Raw genomic sequence first — 22896 nt, 5'->3', positions numbered from 1 at the left:
TGGAAATGAGTTGGGCTTGCACAGAAGCCCATGAAGAACCACCCAGACCACGTACTATAAAATATCCCAGTTTATTATTAGGGCATTTTCATTTCATCCAGACTCTTACAAAACGATGTATTTACAGGTAAAGACTGAACTGAATTCACTGGGAGTGTTCTCCTAAGGACAGGACTGGGCTACACAGGAAAAACCAAATCACATTCAGCAGTCACATTATTGCATTTTTTTTTCCTTGAAACAGTAAAAAGAGTGGGGTGATCTGACAGCTTTTGTTTCCGTAGGAGCCAAGCTGTGAACACCCCTCTCTGCCCCTGGATTCTGCCTGCAAGGAACTCATTGCTGTATGCTGGGTCCTGCACAACGCAGCCACCTCAGTGCAATGGGAACGGCGGTGCTGGCTTCCAAGGAGCAACCTGAGGCATAACGAGAAGGTAATTCCTCTCTCCCTGCTCTCTGTGGCAGGGTTTTGCCTTTCCAGGTTTCCCTCCATTTGAGGCCACGTTTCAGCCCTGCTTCAACCCTCAGCATCGCACCAACAGAAGCCGGGCCCAGGATTGCTGACCCAGAGCAGCTGAGATCCACGGAGAAGAGAGAAGCAGCTTCATCCCCTCCCTCATCACTGAAGACCAGACAGAAGATGACAATTAATTGATTACAGAATTAATGCAATGAGAGAGAATAGATGATGAGAGCATGGAACCTGAACCTCTCCCTCCCGCTTGCTTCTAAAAACACTAAGTGTTTTTTCTTTTTTTTTTTTTTTAATTTTTTTTTTTTTTTAAAGTTTGATTATTTTTTTTTTTTTATTATTCCCTGTTGACTGACTGTCCATTCAGGTTCGCTGTGGGACCTGCACCTGCTTAACTCATAAAAGAGGGACAAAAAATCAATGTGTGGATGGAAGGAATTAATTCCTAAGCTGAGATGGGGGGGTTTGGGAGGGTGAAGTAACAAATGGCTGCGCTCAGCCAACAGCCCAAGGCTGGGAGTCTCAGCTGCAGTGAGGTAGAGGCTCACAATTGGAGGCAGCGCCTCAGAGCCAGCGTTGTCCCCCCCCCCCCCGGTGTTTTGCAGGTGATGGTTGTGTCTGAGGGTTGAGCCCATCCCTAGAGCCCCGTCTGCTCCTTGACCCACGTCCGCAGTGCTGTCAGCCGGCTGTACACTCCAGGCTTGTTTCTCTGTGCGCAGCCATCACCCCAGCTCACAACGCCAGCCAGGAACATCCGCCCGCTGTCCTCCACGCTGACCAGGGGCCCCCCGGAGTCACCCTGTATGAAACCAAACCACACCGTAAATATGGAACCATTAAGGCTTTAAGTAAATCCCAAGATTAGAATGAAATAATTTGAAGTGCTCTCAGGCACAGTGAGCAGGGTGCAGCTGCACTGCTCTGACCCGGTGATCCATTTATGAGACCACAGCATGCATCAATAAACACACTTTGCTGCTGCCGCATGTTCTAGTTTGTCCGTGTGAACCCAGAAGGATCCAGGCGGCTGCGCAGCATATTATTAAGTGTGGAAATGTGAGTCAGTGTGCCGGAATAAAAAAGTGCTGAGCCCACCTGGCACGCGTCCACGCCGCCCGTCAGGACCCCCACGCACATCATGCGCTGCGTCAGCTGGTCGGTCAGCAGTTGGTTGCAGATGGTCTGGTTGATCACCCGGATTTCTGCTTTCTGCAAGATGGCGGATCCACTGCCTGCAAGGACCAGAAACTGTGTAAGTACAAAGTCATTTCAGCAGCAGCCCCCTTATTCTCCCCATTATGTGCTGCCAGTGCTCACCTCCTTCTGTAGTCGCTCCCCATCCGGTCACCCACAGGTCTTTGCCCACAGGGAAGTTGTGCGTGGAATCAGGCAGGCAGATGGGCTGGACAACAGAGGAGAAGGTGGCAGGGGTCTGCAGCTCCATCACTGCGATATCATAGTCGTAGGTGTAGTCATTGAAGTAGGGGTGGGAGATGATGCGCTTGATTTGCTTCTTTTGCACGTTGGCATCGTTGCGTTTGCTTTGGTCGGTCAGGCCCAGGTAGGCTGTCCACAGGCTGGCGTCTGAGTACCTGCAGGAGACACAGAGTACAGGCAGTGTGAGGTCCTGCTGTGCAAAGCCAGCAGACATCCCAGCTCACAAACTGGGCCTGCTATCTCCAAAGTTCCCTTAACAAGTGCCTCTAAAAATTTCTATGCTTATTCAGACAAGGAAGTGGCTGAAAGTGCCACTGGCTGGGTAACCTGTCAGCCCAAATCCCAGCAGCAATCACCAAAGTGCCTGCAAACACACACAGTGCTGATGTGACACCTCAACAAGCAAACAGTGGACTCCATCTGTCCCTAACAGTGCTAAACCAGGCAGCCCTGAGCTCTGCCTGCTGCACAAAGCGTCCCTAACAGAAGCAGCACCCCAGCTCCCACCTACCTGATGCCCTGCATCTGCAGGAAGCAATGTGCTGCTGACACCAGCCAGGTCTCCGAGATGAGCGAGGCTCCGCAGACGTGGCCCTGGCTCTTGGCATGGAGGCTGACCTGCCACGGCCACTCTCCCACATCCGAGTTCTGCCCACCGACGATCCGCGATTTCCTAACGTAGGAGCGGGTCCCACAGTCTGGGGAGAGGAAAGAGAAAGGACAATTAATTAGATGCTCCCATTCCTGTTCATCACCCCCTCTTCCTTTCTCACAACAGCAGAAGTGCCCCCTCCTACACCAGAAATGGCTGAAATCAGTATATGTGCATACAAACCCCTGCACTGTGTGTGTAAACCCTCTCTAAACACCCTGGACAATGCAGGCACTTGGCACGCTGCTGAAGGACACAGCTACTGCCAGATCCCAGCTATTGCCCAGGGGTTCTCTCCACCACACATGCAGCCCAGAACCCACATATTCCCCTTGGTTGGGGTACTCACTGCAGTTGTCCTCATCAGAATTGTCCTCGCAGTCCTTCTGCCCATCACACTCTGGGTTCTGTTTGCTGATGCAGAGTCCATTGCGGCATTTGTACGTGTACTCCTTGCAGGCAACTGCTGCCTGGGCTGTTGTGGGAAGGCCAAAGGGAGAAGGGTTAGTCCCAGGGGCTGTTCAGGAGCCCCTCCCCACTTCTGCACACCCCAGGAAATACTTGAGCAATCATCAGTTCTAAAAACACATTAAAACCCAACACAAGTGTGTTCTACTTTGGTTTCCCCTCATGCATTTATAGGAAACCACATCAAAATCTAATCATAAACTTGAGTGTTTTTTTAGTCCACAAAGATTCAGTCTTTGTGATTTAGTCCATTGTGGGCAGAAATGCACTCCAGGCTGCCCAGCTATGAGTATACATCCATAAGAGGCTGCATTTCAAGTGTCCCCACCGCAGCCCATCCTCACCTTTGCTGCAGGTGCCCTCGTCGCTCCCATCTCCGCAGTCGTCCTTGCCGTCACACTTCTGTGTGTTGGGGATGCACTTCCCACTGCTGCACTTGAAGCTGTTGTTTCCACAACCTGGGGAGAGAAACAGCAAAGCACTCACAGTCCCAGAAAACCTGCATGTCTGCATCCATCTCCCCTAAAACAGATAAAGCCTCTGCAGCTACAACAAACACTGGTGCTTCTTTCCATCACCCTTTCACCTTTTTCAAACCCCCAGCCCAAGTTACTCACTGCATTGCAGCTCATCGCTGTTGTCACCGCAGTCATCCACATTGTCACAGAGCCAGAACTTGGGCTTGCACCAGCCATTCTGACACCTGAACTGCTGGTCGGTGCAGGCTGAAAAAGAACAGAGAGAAATCAGAGGACAGATCTGCAACTTATCCATGGGGTCACACATGGAAGATCTGGCAGCACTGAGCTTGCCAGAACCAACCCTGCAATGAAGAGCCAAAAGGAAGAAGGGCACTTACTGCAGGATCGCTCATCACTGCCATCAACACAGTCCATCCAGCCATCGCAGCGCATGCTTCTCTCAATGCAGCGGCCAGTGCTGCAGGCAAACTTACCAGGGCAGGCTGGGAGGGAGGAGAAGCAAAACAACACGTGAGCCCTCCAGCTGCCCCCTCTGTGGTACTTCCCAGTGCTCTGAGCTTCTTCCTTGCAGCATCCACTTATTTATCCTGCAGAACACCTCCAGTTCCCACCCACGGCCCCCAGGCTTCAACTCACGATCGCTGGAGTCGTAGGACAGGTACTCAGCAGAGAACCCAGTGTCTGTGTAGGAACGGTCTGAGTGGAACTGCACTGTGATCCTGTTGGTGCTGCTGGCCACCACAAACTGGGAACGTTCCCCACAGTACCTGATGGGAGAGAACAAACAACACTGGAGCACTACAGATGGACACCAAGGAGCCATTCTTACATCCCTGATCTCCCCATCACCACACAAAGGGTCTGAACTGAGTTGCTGGACCTCAATGCCACACACAGGAGCTGAACTTTGCTGTAGCTGGCAGGAGGTTGGAGCCAGATGCAAACACCATAGAACTGAACACAGCCTCCTAACTTGGAGGGCCAAAGCCACAGTCAGACACCTACCTCGTGTTGTTGATCTGCACATAGTCCTTGGTGCAGGAGCTGACTGGGACCCCGGGCTCCAGCACAAAGAACATATTGAAACGCACCTTCACGTTCTTTTTAGAGGGAACCTGCAAAAGGAAAGAGTCAGAGGCACTAAATATGGGGATGAGTTACATGGGAAAAGGTTTGAGATAAGGATAGATGATAACTGAAAAAGGAACAAAGTCAAGCAGAAGAAGAAATACCTTCCCAAAAGCCTGCTGTAAGCTCACTTGCAGTCTGTCCCACATAGGCAGGTTGATTTGACAGAATACTTAAGGCTAAGAGGAGAAGGTGTCTTACCTCTATGTTCCAGGTGCAGTCTGAGGCTGGTGGGTAGTGTGCAGGGTAATAGGGAGTGGTGAAAGTGCCACTCTCTCCTCTCAGAGTCCCACCACACACTGGAAGAGAAGCAGGAGAATAAAAGCAGGTTAGACATTGAAGATGTGGCTTTCCCATGACAAAAGTGGCTACTGGCTGAGGCAGGAAAGGAGGGAAATGCATCAGCCTTTAACACATTTAAGTTAATCTCTGGCAGAAAGCAGCTCCTGCTCCAGGGCTTGGAAAGAGCTCAGGAAATCAATAGGTACTTCCTGCATACATCCATCTCCATGCCCAATCCAACTTAATTCTTATTTTCCCTTCCTCAGGGGACATCATTACAGCATCCAAGAGCTGAAGGCAAGGCAACTCACAGAGCCAAGATGGGACTTTGCTTCTATGTCTTCAAGCAATGGAAAAATCCCTGGCAAACTGACCACAGCCACAGCTGCACTTCCCTCTTTAACTGCTTGTGGTAGGGAGAGGTGGGGGAAACCGGGCCAAGGTCTAATGCTTACCTTTCATCTTTGGGAGCTGGAAGAACTCAGCCTTAAAGCCAGGGAATCTCCCCTCCTTGTTGGTAATCAACGTGACGAGCATAACGTTCTGGGAGGACAGGAAGGTCAGGTTGTATGAAGGGGCATAATTCCCACAGAGCCTACAAAGGAAGGAACAGAATCCTGTCAGGGAGCTGCATAGTGAGCCTCAAGTAGCACAGAGGGACACAAGTTCCACCCAACACGAACCCCTCTCCTGCCACCCCATGGAGGAGCACCAAACCCTGGGGACACTCACCTCACCAAAGCATGGGGCTCCACAGGGCTCAGAGAGTCATACACCTTGATGTAGTCACTGCTGTCTGTGCACTGCTCCAAGTCCAACGTCTTGAAGGTCAGGCTGATGATGGAGTTGGCATCTGCCCTCAGTGCCCAGTAGCAGCGCGCATTGTTGGGGTATGGGCTGTTGGGGAACCCCGGCGTGGTGAAACTGGTGATCTCCCCTTCCTTGGCGTGGAGGGCAAAAAGGCAGCTATCTGCCCAGGAGAAGAGCAAAGAGTTATCGGGGCAAATGAGGAGGAGGAGAGATGTTTCTTGTGGGTGCAGGTATACAGAGGACAGCAGAAGTGTTGGAGTTTTGCCTTCCTTGAGAAAGGCACTGCAGAATAACAGCAAGTTCAGCCAACCCCAAACCAGCTCCGAGCAGCACATGGAGATCTGCCACAGGCAAAGCAGCTCCCTTCAGGCCCTTCCTCACCCCAGAAGGGAAACTGCCACCCTGCAGACACATAGGGATGCACAGAAGCCATTACAATGAGACTGAAGAACTGTACTTACTGTCCCGTGCAGTCTGAGCGATGCTGGGGTCGGCAGCTGCAGGAAGAAAGAGAAACGCTCTCACCCTTTGAGCTGTGAAAAGCCCCTGCACACAAAGCTGAGGGCACCCAAAGAAGGGATACACCTGGTAAAACACCAGAGCCTCCCCTCTCCTCCCCAACCCCACACAGAGATGCAGCACTCACGGAAAGCAACGATGGACTCCACCCTCAGCGTGGGGTTTCGCAGCCGTGGGTTCAGCCTCTGGACCAAGTTCTGCTTGTCTGCCATGGCCCTGTCAAGGTTCTCCTCGCGGTACTTGGGGACGATGAACTCTGACAAGTAGTAGGCAATGACACTGCCTTCGCTGTGAGGAAGGGTGGTTATGGGGCGAGGGCAAGGACAGCAAGGACAGACATGGAAGGGCTGATGTATCAAAAGAGAGGGGGCCAGTCAATTGATAAGCCGTTTTGGAGGATGACCATAGGAAAGCTGAGCAAACTGAAGATCAGCAAAGGCCCCAGTCAGTCTGTGAAGACCCTTTCCAGGCTGCCAGACATCAGCTGCTGTGGTTTATAGGGCTTACTGCACCTCCTAACACTCACCTGAATGCAGTTATTACTGTCTCCTTATGGTAAGGGCCAATATCTGGATGACTCCTGTAGATATCCTCAACCTAGAAGGAGTTTAAAAGAAGAATGATCAGCACATCTTAAAGCGAGGAGAGTGGAAAGGACAAAGACAGACAGAGCTTCAAGCCTCTGGAGGAAAATCAGAACGCATAACCAGCATCCTTGGAGTGCAGGAATCTGCAGGGGCCAAAGAGCAGGAGAAGGAGAACTAAAAGGAGACAAGAGTCCAGACTCCTGCAGCCAGCCCCTGCCTCAATCTCCAGCCCCAAAGCTTGCTCAGCTGTAGAGCTGCTTTCCCTCCCTGACCCTGCATGCCAGGCCTGGGATTTGCCTTGGCACACTAGACCACAGGGCAGGCAGACACCCTGGCAATGGGCTGGAGCTGTGACATCAATTAAAAGTGAGTCACACGACTCGTGATGAGCAGGAAGAGTTGAGAGAAGCGAGAAAGCTCCAAGTAGGATCTTTATGGCCACACAAGTGAAATAAAAACCCAGCAGTAGGGATCCAAGTAAATGCTCACCGTGCTCTTCACCTTCTTAGCCAGCATGATGAAGTCTGCAGAGCTGGAATTCTCATAGGCATCAATGAACTCCCAGTTCAGAACTCGTAGGTGGCCATTGAAGACTTTGTGCACGGGTGCGTTCCTGTCTGGAAGGTTAGTAGAAAGGTCACACGTGAGCAACACTTGGTAATGAAGCTCTTCCAAATCCACAATAGCAGGGTTATGTTCCCAGGGCCACCACCCCATGTTAGCTTAACATCACACTCACATTTGAAGTGCCAAACCAGGAGGCCAATGACCAGGGAGATGAGCAGAAAAGCAATGATCAGAATGGCCACAACTACCCTTCGCTTCGGGCCACGCTTCTCCATCTTCTTGGAGTTCATGGCAGGGAGGAACTCCACCCCTTCCTCCAGGTTGTTCATCTCCTGTGAGGGGAGAGAAGGCAGGACAACATTAAGGTCACTTCCCAAGCTTGGTTTGGAGAGATCCAGCTGCAAAGCAGTCTGGCACCTACAGACACAGAGATGCTTTTGGGCATCACTGAGAGCACAACACACACCTTGGTGCCAGCAGCCCCACAGCCACCCCAAGCAGGATCCTACAAAGACAGCAGTGCTAATGTGTGCCTCCTCCTCACACCCCAAAAGGAAACGGATGCTTCCTTCTGGGCCTAACCCAAGCTGTTTGATCAACCACTGGGGCAGCCCATGATCAGCACAATGGCTGTGGCAGGTCCCAAACCCAGAACCTCAGGGATTGCTGCCTTCTGGTGGATGAAAAAGCAAACAGAAAATCACCTGCTATGAGGCAGACGTGCCACCCCACAGGACACAGCACACTATAAACAGAGCTCCTGAAACTGAAGGCAAACTACTTCCTCCCTGTACATTCACACCACAATACACATTTGCTGGGCCAACACAACACTCCTACATTCCTGCCCGGATCTCTCACTCAGGACAAACACCTTATAGAAGCAACACAACACAAGGACGAACAGCAAACAAATCCCCCCAACCAGCAGCCTGTCCCTCAGGACAAAATGTGCTGGCAGACAACCAGCAGGTCTCACCCAGGAGTGAAGAACAGCACACAACCATCACACAACCATCACCGCCCTGCACTGGGCTGGGCCATGGAGGGGAAGGGCTCTGCCACAGCACACAGCTCTGCATCAGCTCTGCACGCACAGGATGAAAGCTCAGGGCAGGAAGCAGTGTCAGCAAGCCCTTGCTGCATTGGGGTTTCACTTTCTTGCCCCAGCTCCTTGCCCTGCCCATGTACCGACAGCAGCCCAGGCTTCAACCAGGGAGGGAATCAACTTGAAAGAGAAAACCCACCTCCCATCCCCTTGCTCTGCTGATGAGACAAGCTTGCCCTGTGTGCCCGCTCAGTGTACAGAAAGGAGGAGGGATGACCTCACGCTCTCCTTACGAAAGCTGGAGGGCGTAACCGAGAGCCAAGAGACACACCAGGAGTTTGGAAACAGACAGACAGAGGAACCTGCCTGGTGCCCACAGCATGGGGAGAGCAGCCCTTGCTGGGCACACAGGAAGCTCAGCACATCCTGCAGCTGACAGCAAGGACACAACAACCCAAAATGCTGACCAGCACAAACCTGCTGCTTTCAAACACATCGCTGTGCTATGGAAGGGGATACAGCCCAGAAGGCTCAGAAAGCCACAAGGACCATCCCACTGCAACTGCTCTGCTGCTGGTTTAGCTTCCACCACCACACAGGGAACTTGAAAATGCAAACCAAGCAAACTTTGTAAGAGAGAACACGCAAAGAGAACTGGAATACAAATATATGCCTCAAACCAAGAAAATCCTCCATCAAAATCAAGACTTTGTGTCTGATGAACCATATTCAAACACTCAAACAGCACCACTTGGCTCCCAGCAGTTCCCAAAGCAAACAAATCAGCATCTCCCCTTCCCCACTGCTGGACTGATTGTACAGCCAACCCTTCCCAGGGCCTGGCCTCCAGGATTACCAACATGCTGCTGTTGTTAGCAAAAGGAAAGTATTTAATTCACTTCTAACATCAGCAGGAGCCCATGGCAAGAGAACAACCTCCAGGGCTTTAATGATGTTCACATGGCAGCAGCTTCCCTGGGCTTCCCAGGATCCAGAGATAAAGAGGTTTCTGTCCCTGCCCTCTCTCTTAAGGTCTCATCCCCTCCCATGCTCACACCTCACAAACCTCATTATGTTTCCCAGCCTCCTCTGTCATGCACGAAGATGCTTTGAAAACCTGTTGCAGGTTGGGCAAGCACCGGTGATTCCTGAGAAGTCCCTTGTCAATACAAAGGATCTGAAGCATTCCCCAAGCACCACGAGAATGTACCAGACCATGCCAGGCAGATCTCAGACAAGGCTCTGTCCCAACCCCTGAGTAATCTTTCCTGCCCACACTCAGCACAGAAAGCACCTATTTGACCTTAGTACCAGATACGTCTGTGTCCGAATGGCACAGCTCAGCTCTGCTCCACGCTCACTGTGCTGCACATCCCCTTCACCAAGCAGAAACCAGATGGAACCAAGAGCAAGAAAGAGCCAAAAGATCACAGTAAAACCAAGAGAATGATGATTGCTTTTAAATCTCCTTTAGCTGACCATTGCTGTGCATTTCCCTTGCCCACACCAACCATTCCCTTCACCACAACAGCTTGGCAGATATAAATCAGAGGCGATGTGAACGCACGTCCCGCTCTCACCTTGTTCATGATGCCCCAGGAGACGCTGGTCTCAGCCCTCTCAAGGAAATGACTTCTCTAAACCTTAACAGAAAATCCTTCCTTGATATTCTCCCCGCGTTAGTCACAGGTTCAGTTACTTCCTCTTGCTCCTCCTCACTCTGGGCCTCGCTCACTGCGTTGCTCTCTGTAGGCACGGAGGTTTCTGACTGGTGCTGCTGCCATGTAGTGTCTTGGGAGGAAAGTCACGTGCCAAGAGAGTGAAAGGGTCAGAGAGGTGTGTGTCGCTGATGAGGAGGCAGGACGTGCACACAGGAGCAGCTTATCCTGAGCTGTAACACCAGGACATGGAGAGAAGTCTGCTTTCTCTGCAGCTCACTGCTGAAAAGCCTCCAGGTGACAAGAAGGGGCTGTTTGTACAGCAGCACGAGCCTGGGCTTCCTCAGAACATCCTTAGGGATGTTTAATAATCCCAGTCTTTTTCTGATGGGGCAGAGCAAGCAACAGCCCAAACTGCCCCCCAAAAAAGACCTAAAAAGCCCTCAACCAACCAGCAGGTGAATCTTTAACTGTTCAGAGTGCTGGGCTGCAGCATGGGGAGCTGCAGCATCCAGTGCCACCTTCGGTTCCTCCTGGAGCACAGACTGAGGAGCATCAGGAGAGGAGAGCACAGAGATTTGTACTGCGAGGTCTCCCCATTGACGGACTCCCAGTACGTCAGCAAACCTTCCCACTCCTCACTAAAACAGCTACGTAACTTATTTTTAGACAGTGACCGTAATCGGCCCGACTGGACAAACCAGAAGATGCAGGAGTGACTAATTCTGTCAGCAGGAAATGCAGCAGGGACAAGGGGAGGGTGGGAGCTGCCACGGCAGACTCAGGACTGGAGATGCTTTACTGGAAAGCAGAGATTCATTGCAGCAGGGGCTCCCAGGAAGGTCGGGAGGTGGCTCTTCCCAGCAAGAGGAGCTGTGGGATGTTTACAAAGGGCAGGCCAACGTGGGATCTGCATTACCCCTCCTGGATGGTTTCATGCTGGCTGATAGTGCTGGCAGGGCAGCTCAGCACAGCCCACACACCAACAGCCCCCGCTGCTCTGCACCCCTCCCAGCCACGTCCTCTGACCCGCTGGCCATGTCTGCCCCATTGGACTCTGCCCCACACAACTGCTGGGCTCTTGGCCGTGAGTTTCACCTGTCTCTTATCAACGATAGTTAATTTGTTTGCCCAGCACAACACAGATATGGGATTCAACTGCTTCCCTTGGCTGCTACCACATTCCAGCCCCATCTCCTCTGCCATGGATCCACACAGGAGCAAACAGCAGGTGTGTGACCAACACAGCATCACCCAGCTCTGCTGGCAGCTCTGCACAGCCCCTTTCCTTCCCTCTGCTCCATCCCTGCACTAAGGCTCCCTGTCTGACACCAAGGCAGGAAGATGCAGTGCAAAGTCAGAGGGGATGTGGGAGAGGTCCCCTGAGATGAAGGAGGGACATCAGATCATTACCGGACCCTTGCCAAGTCATCACACTCTTCAGATCCCAGCCCCCATAGCCAAGAGGCAGTTCTCACCTCCCCTTTGCCAGCCACACCTGCTCAATAAAATCCAAACCAATTCTCACATGAGCAGCACAGTAAATACAAGAGGGACGACAGCCACCAGCCACTTGAGCCATATCAGCTACACAACTTGTGACCAACTCCTGCACCAACCCCTGCTGAGAACCCCAGCGCTGCTCCAGAAAGAAAACCTGCACGGATCATTCTCATGCAAACTCCTGATAACAACAATATATGGAAATAGACGACATACAAGCTAAGTTTCATTAAGGCACATTCACATTGCATTCCCCCAGTATTGGCAGTAAAGCACTGTCGAAACTTTATCAGTGCTTTATTTTCCTCCAGTAGTTCCTTATTAAGGGCAATTGCGCTATAAAACGATGGCGTCTGAACCAAGAAGGGAATAAGGGGCAGAATCCTCCAGACCGTCCAACTTCCAGGCAGAGAGGGCAAGTTTAACAGTGAGAGATACCTGTCACACAGCAATTCCAAACACGGGCCTTTATAGCATTCGATTGCCTTGTGACCGCCCTGAGTCACAGAGAAACCGAATTCCCTTGGGTTAATGGCAGAAGAAACTCAGTTAATGTTTGCACAGGACAGCACGGGCTTGGCTCGCTACCCTGCATCAGCCTTATCAGCACAGCTGTGTCATGCAACGCGCGGCTCGGAGGAGTGACCACATCTATTTGTGTTTCTGCTGGAGCAGATTCTTTTCCATGTATGACTGTCAGCCTTGGGCAGAGCTGGGAATTGAAGTCATCTCAGAGGCCTGACGGATAGTTCTGAGTCTTGTAGTTCCTCCCCTATTTCCAAAGCCCAGAAGAGAAGCATTCCACAGCTGTAAATAGCTGATTTAAACCTGCCTGGTGCACAGCACTGTCTGAACAACAAGAACACCCCCAGCTCTGCTCCAGACCTCAGTGAAGCATCCTAAGCTCATCATTATGTTTCGCCCACAGTCTTTACTGGCTCTTCCAGTCCTTGAGGTGGAGCTGGGCCAAGATATTTCAGTACTTGGGGTCAGCAGCAGGGGAAATACCAGAACCTCCAACCAAGCAAAGCCTTCTATCAGCAAATCCACCCTTTCTCAGCCGCTGCAGTAACTTCTCTCTCTTCCGTGTGAGCCCATTGCCCAGATATCACAGCACGGCTCCTGTAAGGTGAGACTGCAAGGCTGGTTGGAAATGGTGAGGTGAGAACCTTTGGTCCCATACGTTCCCCAGTCCGGCCCTCAATACCGCTCTCCCTGTTCCCTCAATAGTTTTACAGTGATCTTTTGTTTACAGAGCAAAGGTCTTCCGCACTCTCGATCAACCTCAGCCTCTTTCTCTCTGTACTTTCCTTATCCGTTTTTGCCTTTGGCAAGAAGAGCAGCAGAACTGGCCCCAGCAGCAGCAGCAGCTCACCCAGCAGCCACCGGCACTGCACCTTTCTAAGGATGAGGATTAGCTTCCCCATGCACTGCACCCACGGGCTGCAAATCTCACAGCACAAAGCACAGTCGTTGCACAACACTCCCGTGTGCCCCACCGCCATGTTTGCAGGTCCACCAAGCCCAGCAGCAGTCAAACCACCAGAAACAAACCCCTCAAAGTGTCCATCTGCAAGGAGAGACCTCGCAGTGCACGTCAGCTCTTGTGCTCAGACTGCAGGGAAGGACATGGCACGTCCCTGATCCTGGCAGCATGAGCGGGTTGGTTCGAGCATCCAGCCCTGATGTGCAGATGTACAAAACCCACAGCTGCCAAACGACCACTCAGATTGGAAAAGACCTCTGAGACCCCCAACCTCAACCCCATCCCCTACATCCCTCTAGTGCCACATCCCCATAGGGATGCTGACCCCCCCGGACAGCTGAGCAGTGCAGCACCGCTCACTGGGGATGAAGCTGCTCCTAATATCCAACCTGCACTTCCCCTGGCACAACCTGAGCCCATCAGCTCTCACCCTGTCCCAGCACAGCAGCAATGATCCCTAATACCCTTTTTCCTGTAGAACAACCGCTTGGCACAAGCCTTCATGGGGACAGAGGACCTCACCCATCCCACTGCAGACTCTCCCTGCGCTGTGTTGCACACTCAGGGCTGGAAGCAGGGTGACCTGTTTCTCTTGCTGTGGGTCAGCTTCCTCCTCAGCGCTCCAGCAACCAGCCACCAGGTGACAGGTCCAAAACACCAAGCAGGGGGCAAGAAAACGCGCAGCTCACCGCTGCTTGGCTTTAAAAACACGCAGGTAACCCAAAGCTTAATGAGCAAAGCCGCACAGCTCTCGCGGCCGTCGGAGCGAACGACGAAGCTCAGCAACCCGAACCCAGCAGCGCAACTCCGCGCTCCCACCTATGTCACCGTGGAGCACTTTAAGCTGAAAATCACAACAATTCATTCCCCTCCGTTGCTGCCGCAGCCCCGCCGTGCTCACCTGCAGCCTGGCCGTGTACTTCATGCCGCCGCCGGGCACCGTGCTGCCCCGCTCCATCCCCAGCGCCGCCGGCTCAGGCCGCCATAGCGCGGCGCAACGCGGTCCCTCCTCCGGTCCAGCCCCTCCGGCAGGTGCGGGACGGGAAGCAGGAAGCGGCCCGGGAGCCGAGCGGGTCGGGGAAGGGGTGAAAGGAGCGGCTGGGGGTGCGGGTTGGTGCCGGGTGTGCGCCCCGTCGGGCCGATGGAGTCGCCGGCAACGATGCGTCCTGGGGTGAAGCGCGATGAGGTGACAACAGCCGGACTGTAGGAACCTGGGCTGCACCACGGACCCGCCCGAGCACAACGTGTCCTTAAGGGCACCCTCTGTGCCCCCATTCAGATCACTGAGATAGCAGCAAAGTTCCTCTGTCCATCTGGTAGCCAAACCCTGATGCCTCCAACACACGGACCCCAGCTCAGGTACCTCCAACCAGCAGCACGTCTCCTCTGTCCAACACATACCCCGACACAGATCCCTCAAGTAACAACGCAGCTCCTCTGTCCAGCCAGAACCTTCACTCACATCCATGGACAGCCATGATCTGTCCATCATGTACCCAACCCTGACTCCTCAAATAGCACTGCAGCCTTTCCATCCCTCCTGTACCCATATTTGGATCCCTCAAGTAACAGCACAGATGGCCCTTAAAGTCTCTTCAATTAATCATCCTCCAGCCAGAGGGAAACAGATGCAAAATGACACAAGACACAGCAGAAACCACACTATATCCACATTGCACACTGCAAGATTCGGGCAGTGCATCACAGGGATCTACACTCCTAACACAGTTTTACCCCATCATTCCCCTCTTCCTGGGAAGATGCCCCTAATGACAGTAATTTCTAGGGTTCCTACATTCAACATCACACACCACCACCTTCCTTGAAATAGTTCTTTCCTTCTCCACGTTACATGTCACAGTCTATGCCTCCAGGCAATGCACCCCTCCAAAAGCCACATTCTGAGCAGGTCTTCCTTTAAATCAACTGCCTCCAGCCCTGAAACTGAACTCTTTCCATACCTGAACACTCCCACCTCTCTGCTTTGCTGTAACAGAAGCTGATTCACAGCGCCGCAGGGAGATGTGAGCTGGGTTACCTTTGTTTGCCCTTGCTCTAAAATGGCCCCTGCAGAGCGTGAGCTTCCTGTCCCTTTTGCAGGTGTCTCCCTGGGGATAAAGAGATGATGTTTGCTCTCTGAACCTGCTGTTTTCTCCCTGGGTGAAATACTTAACCCCTTTGCTCCTATAGAGATGCTCCTGCTACTGCTTTCCTGGCTCCCTGGTCAGCTACCGGAATCACATTGAGCACCACAGGGCAGGAACTATCTCCAGATTTAAGGTATCCCCATTCAAAAGGTGGCTTTGTTAGTCAGCCCGATGAAACCACACGGCTGGCTGATGTCAGGAGCTGCTCTGAGCTCTCTCTTGATGCCCAGCCCTTCCCAGCACTCCAGTTTTACAGCCTTTCCCTCCCTGGTTGACTGCAGCTGCTCCAATCTGATTTAAACCCCAGTAAAACAGCGTGTGTACAAAACAGCTACTCCAAGCTGAACCACTGCTCTTTGTCTCTGCAAATTCATCCTCCTTTCCTGCATATCAATTCATCTCCTCCAGGCAGGTGCCAAGAAAATGCTGTGCTCTGGGATGTGGCTAATGAGGGCAGTCTCACTCTTTGAGACCCAAAGTGTCCCTTGCAAAGATCCACAGCTCTTGGGTTCACGCAGAGCTGCAAATGCTCAGTGCTTCCCGTCATTCAAGCCACTGTCATTGAATTCATTAGCCCAGTTGGCTCTTTGAAAAAGGAGATACAATCATTGCTGGGAAAACAAGAAAGCAATCCATGTGCTGAATATAAAACATTACGTAGCTGGAAGGCAGTCAGTTCACAGCCTTAAATGATAGGATTCCCTTTTCTTTGCTGCCAGAGCATGGTGATTTACTTAGTGGCTGTTGCAATAATGGCTAAGTTGCCACGGTAAGATGATGTCCCGCTCCTTCTGACCACTGTACAGACCCAAAACATCAAAGCACCATTCTCAATAAGCATACAACACGTGCTTTTGCACCAGCAAACGTGCCACGTGTCTCTCTGGTCTGACTGAAGGATGCTGAACTCAGCAAGTCCATCTCCACTATTAAGAAAGATGTAATTAAAGCAGAAGGATCAAGCAAATTACTCACTTGCAATGGTAGCAGTCAGCAATAAACAAAGCCTCCATTTGCTGCCCACTTACAGCAGTCCATTCAATAAAGGCTGCCACCTCTTCCACCTAACCTCCTCTCTTTGTATCTGTATGGCCACAACAGCAGCATGAGAGCAGAAAGCTGAGGTTTAAAGCACCTTTAGGAAGAAGGAGATTGCTGGCTTTAGGTACAACCGAAACTTTGAGCAACAAGTCCGCCTTTGTTATTATTGTAGATGAGTTCCAAGAGCTAAACCACAGTAAGCTCTACCCCAGGAGAGCCCCAAAGGAGACAGGGATGAGCTGCTGGAGCAGCAAACACCAACTGACCAAACAATACTTTCACATCAGCTCCCAGCCCTGTTAATGCCACGAAGGGAAAAGAGTTAAAGGTATCTGCTTACACAAGGAGCGAAGGCAGGCTGCCTGCAGGGGAAACGTCTTCTGGTGGAGGCAGTTCCCAGTAATCCTAACTCCACAAAGAAGCACCATCCATCCACATAGCCACAGCGGCAAAGGGCTGGATTCACAGTCAGTGACAAAGGGTTTTCCTTCTGTTCTCACTGTGACTCCCAAATTCAAATGTCACCAACAGTTCCCTCCCACCCAGATTCCTGCCAGACAACCCTGAAACCACCCCACATGTCTGCAGCTCCAACTTCCAATCCGGTCTGGCAACTTAGACAGCGATACAAAAGATGGGGAGAGAGATAAAACTCACAGGGTGTCCTGTTACTTTGCATTCCAATGGGTAAATAAAAGGCTGATTCAGTGGGAGGAGAGGAAAACGTCATCCAGAAGCACTGTGGTTTCCAGCTGAACCGGCAGCCCCTGGCTCCAGCAGTGTGATGTCCTGGTGAACATTGGGTACCCTATAAATGACACTTCCACAGGGACAGCTCTTCCTGTAGGTTGTCTCAGCATGATTCAGTCTCTCCACCTGTAATGCAAGGAGAATAGTTACTGACTTTGGAGAACGGGACCTGTAAAGCGCAGCAAGTTGCCCTCAGTTGTCTGCATGATGCCATGAAGGCCAAGCTGAGATGCAGAACCACTTATCAGAAAGCTTTTGGGGGATTTCTGCTTAATTTGGATGGGAACATCCCCTTTGATCTCTAATGCTTCTGTCAGAAGCTGAAAGTCCTGCTTCCAAAACAGCTTTGGCAGGGACCAGAGGCAGCTTAGCCCCTCACATCAGTACCACCAGCCACTTCCACCTGCTTTAGCACTTAGATAAATGAGTGCTCATTCATTACAGAACTCTCCTGAGTTCGTGATAGCTGGAACAAGAGACCAGCTCCATCCTGTGGAAGGTACAGGCACGAGCAGCAAGCAAGGGATGTGACGGGATGCAACCAGCCTGCAATAAAACCCACCCACAGCTCTCCAGCACAACACAGACAACTCAGAGACACACATTCAAGATAAAGGAGGGTCATTTCTTCTTTACCACCCATCTGACAGCTACAAAACATGGGACATGGCTATGAAATACACTGCAGGATGTAATTTGGCTGCCAGGGCTCTACAGCTCACTAGGCCTTTCTTGAGGACTTCCACGGCTTGTGAAAGCAGAACCACTTCTGGTGAGCTCTGAATCAGTAGCAGCAGTGTTTGCCAAGCTGTGAGTGTAATAGAGTGGACGGGCTTGAACGCCAGGTTTCTGGCACTGTGTGTTTTGAAACACAGATGTTTGCTTGGGCACACCCAAGATTCAAAGTCAGTTAAGGTCCCGTCTGCCTGTAAGTGAGCAAGAACTGAGTGAGATGCAGACAATGCTTTGGGATCACCTGCCCCCTCTTTGCTTTACTACAGACAAGTAGGTCTAACCTGTGCTTACCTGCTTTGCCTCCTTATTTCCTATGGAAAACAAAAGATCAGACGTGGTGTGGCATTACCTCAGCTGCTCACAACAACAACAAAAGCACAACTTTGATTTTCCATTGATTCCCCTTATTTCCCTCACTTTGCTGCTGAGGGATGTGCCGCACAGCAGGGCTGTAATATCAACAGGCCCACCCTAAAGGCAGGAAATCCAGCATGAACTCAGCCAGAGTTCAGTCTGCCAAAGGTGAGAGGTAAGACACGCTCTCCCAAGATGCTGCTTGTACTCTCCAGGATGAGGCATCGCGCTGGATGCAACACCTCGCTGGTTAGATCAGCCTTGCAGCCCTGCTCTAATCCATCCTCCACCTCAAAAGATGACTACGCACAACGTTTGTCTGCCTGCCCTCCTCCCAGGACAATCTGTTCTAGCATTAAGGCCACCTTCCCAACGCAGGAGCAGAAGAACAACAAGGATATTAATGTGGGCAGACTGGGAAGAACACATTCACTTCCAAAACCTGAAGCTAATCCTTTAATTTTGGGACCTTTGACATGGAAGAACAAGAAAGCTGCAGCCCTCCAAGCTCAGCAGGAACTGGAAATCAGTGCTGAGCACACACAAACCATTTCTACACTATAGAAGAATAGAAAAACCATCTTGTTACGAGTTCCAGAGGTAAGGATGGTGAAGGAAGAGCTTCTATCCCTTATCCTGACACGTGATAAAGCTCCAGATAGAGGCACCTCATCCAGAACATTGTGTTTAACTAGAGGGCTTCAACTTGGTTGGGCTGAAGTTGTAGCCTGTCCCTTTCTATAATGATAGATTATTTTGCTACGCTTTTGCTTTCAAATGCAGGCATTCCCATTAGAAGTTCTGACATCCAGAATCCTGCCACTTTGTTTCTGAAAAGCTACAGCACTTCCCAATGGCTTTTGGAAGTTAATTGAGACCGTACTGAGTATCTGGCTACCAAAGAACCACTTATCTCAGCATTTCCACCTAAGTCATGCAGCCAAAAGGGCGACCACACCTGACTTAAGGAATAATGCACCCATTGTGTAAGAGCAGAAGTAATCCTCACCCTCAGCTCTGTCTTGTTCTGTGTGTGACTTGGACTGACAAAGGTGAGATACCAACTCACTGGTGTTTCTGTGACCACTGGTTGGCACTGAGCTCTGTCCTGCATAAGTCGGAAGAGCTCAGGCTGCCCCTGCATGGAGCCTGGTGCAGGCAGGGAACACAGTGGAAAGCTGCAGCTGTTTGCCATCAGCCTGAACCACACAGCACCAAGGAGAGAAGGAACTTTACTGTAGTGACCTGCTGACTGACAGGACTGGGGGTGAGGATGCTCCTAGCATGGAGGTATGTATCCCTAGCAGTAGCTTTATTATATATATATCTTTTCTCTATGTGTGCATATATACATATAAATATATACAATGCAGGTGATCCTCCTGTGTGACAGCCTCCTTTAGCAATGCTATTGATCAGTAGCTTGGATCATTCCTGTAATTCTCTGTTTAACTTTTCAGTGCTGTCCCTCCCTCACACCAGAGGTTGTGATTCAGCTACACTAACATATATTTTTGTCTGCACAGCAGCAATTACAGAATGAATACAGGCAATTATTCTCCTTTTGCACTGCACTGAATCAGGAGAGGTGGATGCTTTACTGTGAATCTTTAACAAACAGGGCTTTGGTGAGGTCTATTTGCTCAGGGCAACCCTAAAGGGGTTTAAGATTTAAACCCAAAAGGGGTTTAAGATTTAAACCCTAAAGGGGTTTAAGATTTAAACCTCTAAAGGGGTTTAGATTTAAACCCTAAATCTTCCAAAGATTTCTCGGTGCAGCTCCGTTATACACTGAAAAGATAACAGCCCCTCTCTGCTTCTCACCAGCTTTAAGACAGCCCTATATGCTATTACACGACAACCTACGTTGTAAGTGCTCTTTCATTACAGCACTGCTAAAAGCAAAGCACAATACAACAGCTTACCAACCCACTGCTCTTCATCTGAACTACACACACTCATTCCACCCCAGCTATGAAAACTGAAGCCATTTCCTTACACCAGGCTGTGCAAAGAGAGGCCAGCAGTTCATAAAGTTGCAGTGACTTTTTGCTCTCTGCCCATGCTCAGATTTTCACTGTATAATTGAGGACACAAGGGAAGAAAGCAGTTCCCACCACAGGCCTCCAGGCAGTGCAGTGCTTAGGCAGTCAAAAAGTCCTCAGCACACTTACAGTAATCAAGCTTAATTTTTGTACGCAGTGTTTTCCATCTGTCTCATAAATGCCAACTAACCGCTGCTTCCCCAGGGACAAACATTTTCCCATTGCCGAACATTCATTCACAATGACACATCAAAGCATGAAAGGCACTTACCCAGTTGCAAACAACGCCAGCATCTTTCCAGGTGTTTGCTTCCAGGTCCTGGTTGGCTCTATACACATCAGCAGTGTCACCTTCAGGTCTGCACCCTCCTGCATGTGGTGATACCTCCTGCTGGAAGTGTGGATGCAAAAGCATCTGGTCCCGGGGCTATTAAAGACCAGCACGATTCTCCATCCAGGAGCTTGGTGATGTTAATTTGCTCCATGTCTTACAAACTGGAGGACGGTGAGAAAAGGCAACTTGACAGATGTAAGGCTTATCAAGTCAGTTTGGTGGATACCTCTCAATGGAAGCCAACAAATTGGCTCTTAGAACTTCTACCTTACCTTTTACTTTTACCTTATTAGCCCTTGATACCATACAAAATCAATCCATGCTCAAACTTCTGATAGCATTTACAACCGAAATCAGGACTCCCCTAAAACACGGATGGGAACTGCAGTGCTCCATCTCCATCCACAGACAGGAATCCTGCCAGACTTCATTTGAAAGGCAAAATGTTGGCACTGGTCTGGGGAAAAATAAAACTCTAAGAGCTCTGACAGCAAATGAACAATAAAACTAAATGGAGTCAGAAGGATTTGAGTTTAAATACTTTGTTCCTTATTGTATAATAGCAGGACTGGACACCAAGAGGCACAGTGGGAGAAGCAACATTAACAGCTTGCCAAAATGAGCCTGTATTTCAATATGCGTTCACAGAACTTCAATTAAACAACCATGTAAGTTCCATGTGATCCAGCAGTGCCACCCCAAAGCAGGTCAGTAGCTCAGTGGGGCTGGAAACACAAAGTTAATAGATGTCAAATTGCAGCACACACCAGCTGTCCAGCTCAGTTTATTGTACAAGCAACTGAACCAGGCTCCAAGGAGAACCTCACTGTGCAAACTAAACAAGTAAGAGTAGTACTTCTCTGTGTTATTAAAGAGCAGAGCACAGCCTTAATGTTTAACCACTCTGCTGGTGGCAAAAGGTGAATTCCCACTGCTGCACTTGGATGTACTTTGCTACCATTGAATGGACCAGTGTGGCACTATAGATGCTATTTGATTTACAGCACATCTAAGCTACCCACATAATAATGACTCAGCTAAGTTACAGATAGAACTAAGCTGATTGCTGCCCAGCAACTACAGCATTAAAACACATCTCTGGGGTGGTTCAACTTTTGCCATATGAAAAGCAAGTGACGAGGTTTGTGAACTTACCTGAGAGCTGGAAAATGAAGAGCAGCTGCTGATCAGTTAGATTGCTTTGAGAAAGGAACATTGAAAGTGACCCCAAGGAGATCAGCAGGTTATGAGAACGTCTCACTGAGGTATAAATATTTTCCCCATGATTTGAATAAAATGAAGCTGTTGTTGTTAGAAATAAAGGTTAGTGTGTGTTTAAATGTGTAGGACTCAGCCCTTATAAGCAAGGATTACATGATATTCTCTTGGTGGAAATAAATATAGGTTACTTATAAAGCCAACTGCGCTTTACTTGCAGAAGCTCAAGGGTTATTTTTCAACCAGAGTGGAATCAACATACCAGAACATACCATGGAACGGGGCATACTTGGCTCATGAAACTGGTTACTATTCCATTCAGAACACCCAATTCAGTTCCTGAGGGATATTCAAGAGCCATGAAGTTCTACTAACACAGGAGAGCACTGAGAGATGAGACCTGGTTCTGTGAATACGTTATATTCAGTACTATGTAACTCAGGGCAAACCACAGTGTAAAAAAAGACAAGAGAAACCATCTTAGAAGGAACCATCTCACAAAGGAAGATGGACAATCTATTAGCCCTTGGCAAGCTAAACAATCATGTACACAAAACAACAAGCTGTACAAAACCGAAAGGAGATGGCAAAGGGATTTGTAAGGCTTTCTGCATTCTTATTCTTCTCCTCGCTCAACACTCTTTGTGATCTTAGTCTGGAAAAGCTTCAGGGTCACATCAGGACAGCAAGGAACTCTTCTCCAGTATGTGCAAAACTCAAAGAAAGGGATAAAATTCTCAAGATAAAAACCAAACTGCAGGCCAGGATCACTTTGTTAACATCAAAAATCATCCTGACCAGGGGACTGTTAATGCTGCCCTTGACACAAACTTGACATGGAAGTGGTATCTGCTCAGTGAGAAGTTTGAGCCCAGAGATAGGGAAGAGGTGTTTTAAAAGTCTATATATAAATAGTGCATTAAATGTTTTAGGGATCTACTTCCAGGCTATGTTACAAACGCCAGGTGTCCACGCCATGATCCTAAGTCAGCTACAGGAAATTAGTGACAGCTGGGCTCCACCAAAAGGATGCACCTTCTTTATGACTTTGGAAAGCCAACAAGCCTCCTCTTCTGAGTGAGATACCCTGGTTAAGATGACCCAAGATCAGCTGCTTTGTCCATAAACCAAAATGGACAGAAATGACAGGTGGCCTTTTGTAAAAAGATCTTC

The 22896-nt window shown here is 50.1% G+C and overlaps 1 protein-coding gene and 1 long non-coding RNA gene across 10 annotated transcripts in view; one reads left to right on the top strand and one right to left on the bottom strand.

The window, feature by feature from the left end:
- LOC107324171 overlaps positions 1–16195 on the top strand; it is a 29544-nt gene extending 13349 nt beyond the window's left edge. For all 4 annotated transcript variants that reach the window (XR_004309593.1, XR_004309595.1, XR_004309594.1 and 1 more), the window contains 2 exons: positions 285–1724; positions 5188–16195. This is a non-coding gene — a long non-coding RNA (uncharacterized LOC107324171). The remainder of the gene's footprint in view (positions 1–284; positions 1725–5187) is intronic.
- Positions 53–22090, bottom strand: ST14 (suppression of tumorigenicity 14). Of its 6 annotated transcripts, XM_015883927.2 has the most exons (20): positions 20443–22090; positions 16945–17163; positions 7577–7736; positions 7327–7454; positions 6777–6847; positions 6378–6538; positions 6193–6228; positions 5654–5891; positions 5377–5516; positions 4841–4938; positions 4517–4626; positions 4148–4278; positions 3889–3993; positions 3647–3754; positions 3374–3487; positions 2911–3036; positions 2421–2607; positions 1790–2064; positions 1568–1704; positions 53–1271 (listed from the first exon to the last, which is right to left on the bottom strand). In XM_015883927.2, exons 3-20 carry the CDS (start codon positions 7731–7733, stop codon positions 1110–1112), a joined length of 2484 nt encoding a protein of 827 aa, XP_015739413.1. In that variant the 5' UTR covers positions 7734–7736; positions 16945–17163; positions 20443–22090; the 3' UTR covers positions 53–1109. The 6 variants fall into 6 exon arrangements, with proteins under 6 accessions (XP_015739413.1, XP_015739412.1, XP_015739409.1 ...); XM_015883926.2 differs by lacking the exons at positions 16945–17163; positions 20443–22090 and adding an exon at positions 16628–16882; XM_015883923.2 differs by lacking the exons at positions 16945–17163; positions 20443–22090 and adding an exon at positions 14001–14129.
- Positions 22091–22896: the final 806 nt, after the last annotated feature.

This window comes from Coturnix japonica, chromosome 24 (genome assembly GCF_001577835.2).
Source record: "Coturnix japonica isolate 7356 chromosome 24, Coturnix japonica 2.1, whole genome shotgun sequence".
Classification (NCBI taxonomy): domain Eukaryota; kingdom Metazoa; phylum Chordata; class Aves; order Galliformes; family Phasianidae; genus Coturnix; species Coturnix japonica.
Note: the sequence above shows the minus strand (reverse complement) of the source record. Positions and strands in the feature narration are given on the sequence as shown.

Excerpts from the sequence above, each read along its gene's own strand:
- ST14 (XM_015883923.2), bottom strand. The coding sequence starts at position 14,057 with ATGGAGCGGGGCAGCACGGTGCCCGGCGGCGGCATGAAGTACACGGCC. Across the intron at positions 1,705-1,789 it reads GGGAGCGACTACAGAAGGAG|GCAGTGGATCCGCCATCTTG; the intron begins GTGAGCACTGGC and ends TGGTCCTTGCAG. Across the intron at positions 1,272-1,567 it reads GCGGCGTGGACGCGTGCCAG|GGTGACTCCGGGGGGCCCCT; the intron begins GTGGGCTCAGCA and ends GGTTTCATACAG.